The 10,053-nt window shown below is 36.4% G+C and overlaps 1 protein-coding gene across 1 annotated transcript in view; it reads left to right on the top strand.

The window, feature by feature from the left end:
• The first annotated feature begins 199 nt into the window (after window positions 1–199).
• Window positions 200–10,053, top strand: part of utp20 (UTP20 small subunit processome component) — a 34,046-nt gene continuing 24,192 nt past the window's right edge. Inside the window, exons 1-20 of the mRNA XM_079868618.1 lie at window positions 200–383; window positions 613–693; window positions 790–856; window positions 1,019–1,151; window positions 1,225–1,413; window positions 2,956–3,037; window positions 3,129–3,266; window positions 3,349–3,504; window positions 4,088–4,234; window positions 4,980–5,114; window positions 5,206–5,283; window positions 5,364–5,542; window positions 6,554–6,688; window positions 7,920–8,008; window positions 8,094–8,199; window positions 8,302–8,452; window positions 9,245–9,307; window positions 9,390–9,548; window positions 9,635–9,711; window positions 9,875–9,954. Coding sequence (XP_079724744.1) covers window positions 333–383; window positions 613–693; window positions 790–856; window positions 1,019–1,151; window positions 1,225–1,413; window positions 2,956–3,037; window positions 3,129–3,266; window positions 3,349–3,504; window positions 4,088–4,234; window positions 4,980–5,114; window positions 5,206–5,283; window positions 5,364–5,542; window positions 6,554–6,688; window positions 7,920–8,008; window positions 8,094–8,199; window positions 8,302–8,452; window positions 9,245–9,307; window positions 9,390–9,548; window positions 9,635–9,711; window positions 9,875–9,954 — 2,296 coding nt within the window. The 5' untranslated portion in view covers window positions 200–332. The remainder of the gene's footprint in view (window positions 384–612; window positions 694–789; window positions 857–1,018; window positions 1,152–1,224; window positions 1,414–2,955; window positions 3,038–3,128; window positions 3,267–3,348; window positions 3,505–4,087; window positions 4,235–4,979; window positions 5,115–5,205; window positions 5,284–5,363; window positions 5,543–6,553; window positions 6,689–7,919; window positions 8,009–8,093; window positions 8,200–8,301; window positions 8,453–9,244; window positions 9,308–9,389; window positions 9,549–9,634; window positions 9,712–9,874; window positions 9,955–10,053) is intronic.

Here is a 10,053-nt window from a genome sequence, read left to right as displayed (position 1 = left end):
ATGAAAATGTTTTTGTTTTTTTATGGTTTTAGTTTTAGTTTCAGTTAATAATAACATCACTTACCTGGTATAAACGAAGAAAACTAAATGTTTCTTTTTTTTTGGTAATAAAAAACAACAACATCAAAAAACATGCACTTCTAAACGTAGTAAGACTTTTCTTTTGAAATAAAGTAAAAGTCCACTTTTTACCCATAATACATCATTCAAGATGGCGATTCCCTGATACGGCATGTGTATCAACAATTTCACAGCAATTGATAACTCATCTTGTTTTTTAAACCACGGAATACTCTTAATTTTTGTATTTGGTCGTGACATAATACAGCAAAATGAAGCTCAAAGCCAAGCCCCCATCTCACAAATCAGAAAACACTTTTCGCGTAAGTTTATTGAGCAACGCATGCTGGAGACTCCTGCTCATGCGTCTGACAAACATTACAATGTTTTATTTCATAAACATATCGAAACGAATTTTACATATTGAATTGGGTCGATATAAGAATGAACTTTTAATCATTACCTTTTCATCTGTAAAGTTCAATATACTCCTAGTGTAATGCGAGGAAGTTTCCACTCAGTTAAGATATCTCTATATCTTTTATTTTCCAGTTTGCCACGTTTTCTGAAAGGCTCGCAAAAGTAAACATTGATGTCATTCATCGCATTGACAGGACTGGAAGTTATGCTGAGGTATGAGTCTTGTTTATATCAGATAACATAACTTATTGTTAGCAACATTAAAGTGTTTAATGTGTTTTTGATTAATTCTGCTGCTTATTTTCTCAGGAGGTAGAAACTTATTTTTATGAAGCCCTAATAAAATGGAAAGACTTGAATTTGACCGAACACTTCTGTAAGTAACCATAAAATATGACAAAATACACTGTATATAATGAGGATATTGTACATACTGTTAATTTAATGTGTGATCTGTACATCCTGTATTGTCATGTATATGGTGTAGTGACATTAAAGTGATTTGCGTTGAGTATTAAACTAATCGTCTGTTCTACAGTGATGTTTTTTCGAGAGGTGTCAAGTAAAAGTCAGTCTTTCAACATGCTGGTGTTTCACCAAAATGTCATTGTGGAGAGTCTGAAGACCCACCTGTCAGTGAAGAACAACATGGCTTACCAGCCTCTTCTGGAGTAAGTTCCTCTCAAGTCTTTCTTTAAAATAAACAGACCAACAAAGCCATGCTAACCCCACACTTGCTTTCAGTCTTGTAATTCAACTGGCTCGGGACCTCCAGATGGACTTTTACCCCCACTTCTCTGATTTCTTCATCATCATCACATCTGTACTGGATACACAAGACCCTGAGGTGTTGGAATGGGCTTTCACGTGTCTGTCGTACCTGTACAAATACCTGTGGAGGTTGATGGTGAAGGATATGGACAAGATATACAGGTGAGTAGTAGAAATAATCCCTAGTAGATTATATTCCAGATTATTCTGTGTCAGACTTTTTGATCTCAGCTGGATGTTTGGATTCTCAGTCATAGTTTATAGAATTATAATGTGTAATTAGTAACACTTTACAAGAAGTTGTCATTAGTTCAAATTAATTTTTAACTCAACTCTGGACCTCGAGGTCCCCTGTCCTGCAGAGTTTAGCTCCAACCTAGAGCAAAACACACTTGAACATGCTAATCAAGGTCTTCAGGATTACTAGAAACCTTACAGGCAAGTGAGTATGATCAAGGTTGGAGGAAAGTGGATCTCGAGGGCCAGAGTTGAGAACCCCTCATTTAACCTGTTAACTGTCAGTCTCAGGACTTTTGGCACATTTTTTTGCACCTATTACACATTTTAGTTATCGTCATAAATTAGGGTATCATTGGAAGCTTAAACATTCAAGAACACTCTGTTTTGAAATTACATTACCATGAAAATGGTACCTTTTATTACAAAATTTAACGCACTATTTTGTAATTCCTTGACAAAACACATATTGTTGGAAAGGTCTGAGACTCAGGGTTCCACTGATTCTTGTGATAGATGTGATGTTGTGACAGAAATGTCAGAATGCATTAAAATTCAATGGAGTGTGGGTGTCACCCGGTGGATATTTTTGGTATAGCGCTTAAACAAAATCTCACAGGAACTTCAATTTTTGTGATATTAACTTCAAGTTTGGAACACAACTTGATTAGACTTATGGCTTTGATTTTCTAGCAATTTTAGAGTGCAAATTATTTTGTGAAATATATATTTTGTATTAAATAAAAAATGTTTAGTTAAGTACATTGGATTTGCATTAAACAAACTTTTTTTACACATTCATTCAAGTTCTTTCACTTCAGCAATAATTTGCAATTTTTTAAAAAGAGACCAACTTTAGGTCTGTATTCCAAAGCATTTATGAATTACAACTATTTAAGCTTTTCACATATATTCTCAAAAAAGGGGGGTGAGAGTTAAGTTAAAGGGATAGTTCACCCAAAAATGAAAATTCTGTCATCATTTACTCACCCTCAAGTTGTTTCAAACCTGTAAGAATTTCTTTTTTTCTGCTGAACACAAAAGAAAATATTTTGAAAAATCTCTGTAACCAAACAGTTGATGGACCCCATTGACTGCCATAGTATTTTTTTTTTCCTACTATGGAAGTCAAAGGGGTCCATCAACTGTTTGGTTACAACAGGTTTGAAACAACTTGAGGGTGAGTAAATGATGACAGAATTTTCATTTTGGGTGAACTATCCCTTTAATGCTTTAACTAACAATAAGCAAGACAAAATTACAGTATTCATTCACCTTTGTTATCAGTAGTTAATAAAAATACAAGTTTATTGTTAGTTCATGTCAGCTGACGTCCACTAAATAATATTAACAGATACATCTTTTGATTTTAATAATGTTTTAGTACATTTTTAAATTAAGATTAATAAATGCTAATTTTGTTAACAAATGGAACATTATTGTAAAGTGTTACTTTTTCTACATCAGTCTTTACAGTGAACTTCTGGCGCACAAGAAGGATCACATCCGCAACTTTGCTGCCGAGAGCTTCTCTTTTTTGATGAGAAAGGTGAGTCTTTAAATTTTCGGCTTGTTTTCATCATGTCTTCCGTATGATCATGTCCTGTTTTAAGCTAATGCATCTGTCTCATGTCCAAAAGGTTACAGATTATGACGTGCTCTTCACACTCGTGTTCTCCAACCTGTCAGAGCATCCTCAGAAGGCCAAAGGAGCCGGTCAGCTGATCTTTGAGATGTGTCGAGGAGTCCGTGGCATGTTCCACTCCTGTGCCTCTACGGTGAGATCATGTCACAGAAAACCAAACGCATCAAACAATTAACATTTGGCTTGTCAGTGAATAACAGTACTGTTGTTGTCAGGCTCTTCCGGTGGCGTTGAAGAAGCTTGGCCCAGCAGTCGGACAGGATGTTGATTTACCTTGGGACTCGATCAAAGAAGCTCTGGACCACATGGCTGAATCTTCAGCCAACTATGTTGACAAAGAACACCTGATGGTCCTGTGGGACTCCTTAAACGTGAGAAAACCATTTTTTTTATTTCTCTAAATGAAGTTTGTCTGACAAAGCATATAGTATGGATAAAGCATATAGTTTAATGTTTTATACACTTTTTATAAAGTGATTCTTCCCATTCTAGATGCTGATTGGTCATCGTTTCAGTTGTGTTAATGCGATGCTATAGTAACAGCTTGTAATAGACCTATACATCAGCCAAACCGATTAATCAGCTGATATTAATGATTTGTGTTTTAAATTAATAACTGCAAATGATGTGGTGCGCACAAATAGCTTTTTTACTTGATATTTAGTAATAATTCACCCGTTTAAAACTGATTTAAGGGAGAGCAAACACTTCTGTATACATGCATCTTGTATGCATGAACATTATATTGTCCGTTAAAAAAACATACCATTTGTGTGTGTGTATATAAATACATATATACGTTTTATTTTGCATAAATTACTGTAATATTCTTTTGCAACCTCAACTAATCAGTATTTTTATACAATCCCATTGCAGACAAAAAGATCCAGTATTATTATTTATATATATTTTTTGTCTTTTAATGGTCTTTATATATACGTGTGTGTGTTGCAGGGGTCTCTGAAAGAAGTTCTTGGAAAGTTAGAGACTAGCGATGCCGACCAAGCTAATGAACACTTGGAGAGGATTCTGTACATCTACCACACACTTGTGGAGCATCGCAAAGGCGCAAAAATTACAAAACCACAGTCTGTCTGTGAGGTGTGTGTGTTTTTCTGTCACTCAAAAGCTCTATTTGGATGGGTCTAGTTTTCTAAACAATGTTTGAGTTACAGTTCTTATCACTCGACATCTGTGATTTTCATGTACCAGTTCGGACGGACTAACATCTCAGTGTTTATCACATTAGTGGTAGTGTGTGTTTTCTAGACGTGGATGTTACAGAAGTTCATGTGCTGTGCTTGTGTGCATCATGTATGATGTACATGTCTTTTAATTAAGTTTATAGAAGCGGCTGTTTATATAATAAATTTTCAAGTGAGCAGAGAAATCTAGACAAGTTTCTTACTATCCTGACACTAATATTAAAATGGGCAGTTTCCATGTTTTGGCTCTATTTATTAGTTTTATAATTTTATTTTTCTTTGTCGGATATCATTCATTTTTAAATGAATTGAAAACGGTAGCACAGCTAGGTCAAAAACACATGAGCAGAAGCATTAGGATAATACAACATCAGAAATCACAGACATTCACATTCGGGCGGGATTAGATTTCTCAGAGGACTGTTGAGTTAGCCGAAAAACAGTAGGTGATTTGCTCTAGATTTTATTTACTGAGGTTTACTGAGAAAAACACAGGCATGGCAGATTCGGATGAGATTAAAATCACTGACTTCCCTAACTTCCTCCTGGGAAACTAGTCCTGTCCAATTAGGGCTAAAGACTATTCTTCTTGAGTGCTGGTGCATCTCTGATATGTTTTTCTCCATTTTTGTTGTATTCAGACACTTCTGAAGTTGGTTCAAGCACCAGGACTGTCCTACTCCTGCTCCAGGATGCTTTTACAAGTGGTTTCGTCTCTGTTGATGGGGGAGAATCTGTCATTGCCTGCCCAGAGCATCCACGAACTAGTGAAAAAGGTTTGTTTTATGTGCACTTACACAAACGTTTGTCCATCTTTATCTGTCTGATTTCCTATCGACCTCATTTCCTCTCTGGTCCCTTACGCAGGTCTTCCATAGCGGGATGGACCGAGACGTCATATTGTCATTTACAAAAGAGATGTTTGACATGAAACAGTTTGAGCAGGTCAGTGAAAGCTGGGCTGTGGTGTGAAACCATCTTTAAGATCAACTTGCGTCTGTTTTAATGTTGATATGTTTCTCTAGGTGTTCTTGCCCAGTTTGCTGCAGTACCTGGAGCAGCTCTTCTGCACTGAGGACGCTGTAAACCGACAGCTGGTTCTAGAACTGCTGGTTGGTCTGATTCTGTCCAAAGCTCCGCCCCCCACTGACGGATCCATGGCTTTTGAGAAGTACCCATTAGTCTTCACTGGACAGACTGTCAGGTAAGCTGGGCTATTTTTTTTTAATCATCTTGAATTCCTATGCACTTTAAAAATTTGTTTCCTCATTAACTCTTTCACTGCTATTGACTATTTATCTAGTTTTTTTATGAGAAAACGCTTCGCCACCAAAGACACTTTTCGTGTTTTTACTGTTATAAGGTAGGGGGTGCTATTATGCATCTTCTGAAAGAGTACTGAATCTCCTGATCAAAACACAGGTGAAGATGATGCAGAAACAAGTGATAGTATATGTAATCAGATGCATATGTTAAATAACACGATCCTCAACATTAAATCAAAACTGCCTAACATTACAGAATGAAATGGCGACCCAGGACAAGCTATAGGACTGTGCAAGCTGTGGGGGTGATGATGGACTCGATCTACTCCATCTGATTTTTGATAGTTATTCTGAATCCGATCCGGATGTAGTCTTTGACTAAAATGCAATTTTCTCAGCTTTTTGCTCAAAATGTTGCTTTTAAAAAAAATTAAACTTACTCATATTCAAGTGGTGATAAAAAAATAATTTGTAAAGCTTAATTGTTTGTTTAAAAGCAGAGGCTCTGTTCTTTCTTCTGATGTATTGCATGTTCAGATATTCATACAACAAACGTCCCATTCATGGAGAGGGCAGGGTTTACGACATATTCTGCATCCAGCCACCAGGGGGCGATCAAAATGCTTTGGCTTCACTTTTCAGGATGTGTGTGGCACACTTGGTTTGACCAATCTGACCAACTAACTGGGCCAGCCGACAGATAAGAGCACATTACTCTTTTCAGAAGGAGGGGCTTGATAGAGACAGGAACTGAACAGAGCGTTACTGACAGACTGGGAAGGGAGGTGCTGCAACAATGGAAAATATGGGGAAAATAGTGTTTTTTGAACATTTCAAGCATGAAAACTTATTCTAGTAGACCCCAAAAACAAAATCAAGACTTTGTAAAAGGGCATAATAATATATTGTCTTGAATTTAAATACTTAACAAATTCCAAATTCTCTTTTAGGTCAACTGGACCTGAAAGAGACCAGTCGATCTCTGTTCCGCAGCGGATTCTTTCTCTCATTGACATCCCCATCGATCATCCGCTCTCTGACCTTTCTCATCCCTGGGCTGCACTAGTGCTCCTCCCACACGTCAGGTAAAAACTCAATTACCCACAAAAATTTGAGTGTCAAATAGCATAAATTACTATAATATTCTTTTAAAAACTCAACCAATCAGTATATATTGTATATTATGTATAATATATATATTGTATAAAATAAATGCTTATTTCGGTACTTTTGCAATACATCTCCAGTAATCTGCTGTTTTGTGACTTCTTTAAAAAAGGGACCAAACTTAACACCTGTTTCACACATACTCCGTTTGTGGTGCGTTTTTTTTTTTCCGCACCCATGTTAACAGGTTAGACTCTAACCGTTAGAGCTTTCACACTACACGCGGATGCGGTCCGGCAATGCGTTCCAGGTGCGGTGCGTATACAGCATTGCAGCGATCGTTTCCGCACCGAGTCTATTCTTGCTGTGCTGCACGTGCTGAATTAAAGTGACAGCGCTTGGTTCATGGTCAAAATGAACACAGATTGACATGTAAATGTTGTAATCTCACCATAAATGCATTTAATTAAATACTACTATTTGTCACAGTCATCTTTTTACTTTAAGACTGGGGTAAAGCAAGGAAAACTACATTTACCTCAACAAGGCGACATAATGAACAACACTCGTCTCATTCGTGGAGGTGGAAAAACAAGTTATTTGTGACATGCAAGATTTATTGTATTACAATTTAAATGCAAAATAAAAGGCATGAGAGTCTGCTGTTTTTGTAAATTTTAAGTTTTAATTTAAAATGTTTGTGATTTTAATATAAGAACGTGGTTAAATATTTGACCACTTGCTTGAGCCTCTTAATATAGAAATCTATATAGAAGTAATGCATTGAATAATACGTTGTTTAAATTGCGTTTAAACAATACCTCTATTAAAGAGTGTATATGTGTACAAAGAGAATCGCAATGCTGACTAAACTTTTTTTTTTAAATAAAAGTTGCTGATAACTTCTGGATTTGAAATAAAAATAGTGAGTATGTGTTTGTGGTACAGCCGCGGGTCAGTTACGCACTGCAAACGCAGCATATGTGAAAGCACTATAGCGTGTGCTGCTCCTGCACTGCATACGCCCTGCAACACGCACCGCACACACGGAGTATGTGTGAAACGTGCGTAAGCCTTTATTCCAAAAAATTCATGAATTACAACATTTTAAGTTCAGATCTATGATCAAAAAGTGGGGTGACAGTTAATGGTCTTTTTCTGTATAATTTGGTATTTGTGTAAATGTACAACAATTAAAATGTTTTACAGGCCATTAGAAGCATCAAGTGTTATACAGACCGTCACTGTACTACTGAACAGGTTACTGCAGGAGGTGTGCAGTGAAACTCTGGGGAGAGGTCTGTCAAGTGTGTCTGTGAATGATTGTCTCAAGCTACTTTTATGTTAAATGATGTTCCTAATACCGTCCTTCTGTCCTCTCAGGAGGGCTGTTTGTAGCCCGACAGGCTCTTAGCACTCTGCTCAGTTTCAAGGAGACGACAGCGGTACAGTCACTCCTGCCCGTAGAACTGGTCAGAAACATCATTGAGTATGTGCCTCAGTATTTACATTTATTTGCTCTGAACATCCCAGTAAAAAAGGGTCTTGTCTGTTAAATTAAGAAACTTGCATTTTTGTTTGTTTGTTACAGGAAAGTCCCCACTGATCTTTCAGCGCTGTTGTTAGGAGATCTGTACTACACCAGACTGGCACTCAACGGCTCCTCCGCTCAGCTGGCCCATGATTCTCTGCTGGAATTGTACCATAAACTGCATTCCAATTTTTCTTCCAACATTTCCAAGGTCAGGTTTAGCCTAGTGAGGGTTGCTGTTGTTAAGTGGGAATAGCTCAGAGTTCCCACAGTCCTGGAAAACCTGGATATATCAGAGAATTTAAGGCCTGAAAAAGTGATATAATTTAATTAAATCTTAAGGTCATGGAAATTTTGATGACTATTTACTTAAAGCCTTTATGTATAATGCATTATAAAGGTATTCATAATTTTCGTTATAATGCATTATATATTTTCATGAATAATTGTAACCATTTAAAATGCATTATAATATTTGCAGATTTCTTGTTACATCTTTAATCTGTTGTTTGCTATGTGTTTTAATGCATTATAAGTATTATAATTATAGTTACAATTATTTATGAGACCATACAATGCATTATAAGTTGCATTACATGGCATACTTAATGCATTAAAAATTATTTTATAATGTGTTACATATAAAGGCTTTAAGTAATGTCACTGAAGTTTCTATAGTCCAAAACTTTCATTCTATTTTTGTAATTATTTTGAAAAATTGGGTAACACTTTACAATAAGGTCTCGTTAAGTTATCATTAGTTAATTTTGATTTTAAAATGATGAGATTATCTTTACCTAAGATTAATAAATGCTTTATAAGTGTTTTTCATTGTTAGTTCATGTCAGCTAATGTAGTTGATGTTAATAAATAAAACCGTATTGTAAATTGTTACCAAAAATGGTTCTATATTGAATGTAATATATTCATTACTCATCTGTGTGGACCCTGCTGTTATTAATATACAGATTGTAAAGGATCAATTTTCCCTTGTCCTCTACAGATTCGTTTGCTGACCCTCAGAATATTGTCAAACTTTGAGGCTGACCTTCCTAAACCTGCAGAGGTATCATTTGTGAGATTTTCAGACAAAAATCTCAAACAAAGCATGCATGTATTTATTAATAAATAACTCATTTCTTCTTCAGGGAGAGGAGAGCTCAAATGCGCAGACGGTGTTCGCTGTGTGTCTGCAGGCAGAGCAAGTCCCGGCCACAGTGCAGGACTACAGGGAGAAACTACTACATCTCCGTAAACTCCGTCATGACCTGGTGCAGCCCTGTCTGCCTAAGGGACCTTTCCATGAAGTAGCTAATGCCTTATACTCCATATCAAATATGAAATCATTTTTGAAAGCTTTGTTTTGTGCTATAAATATGTTTGTGTTTTACAGATTCCTCTTCGTTATCTTATTGCAATGCTGTTTGTCAATTTCCGACCTCTCTGGGATGCTGTTATTGAGCTGTTGGTGTAAGTGTGGAGCATTGCTTGAATGCATAGTATCTGTTTCATTTTTGATCTTTTGCCTTTTAAACCCTCATGCACCCTAAGGTTATGTCTTCAGCATTATTCTTTATTTCTCTGTATTATTTCTGTCTTTGAGTTTTGGTTTGATATGCTTTCATACGCCCAGGTCGCATGCTAAAGAAATGGACAACAAATCTTTCTGGAAGGTTTATCATGAACATCTGGAGATGGTTGCTGGTTTAGCTGGTGAGTTCTCAATGATGAGGCATTCGAGACCAGTCAAATTTATTTATCAGCACTTTATACAATATTGTTTACAATTCAGAGCTACACAGTAATAAACAG

The sequence above is a fragment of the Squalius cephalus genome, assembly GCF_949319135.1.
Source record: "Squalius cephalus genome assembly, chromosome: 4".
Lineage (NCBI taxonomy): Eukaryota > Metazoa > Chordata > Actinopteri > Cypriniformes > Leuciscidae > Squalius > Squalius cephalus.
The sequence above is the reverse complement of the archived record's forward strand: the minus strand, read 5'-3'. Positions and strand labels throughout refer to the sequence as shown.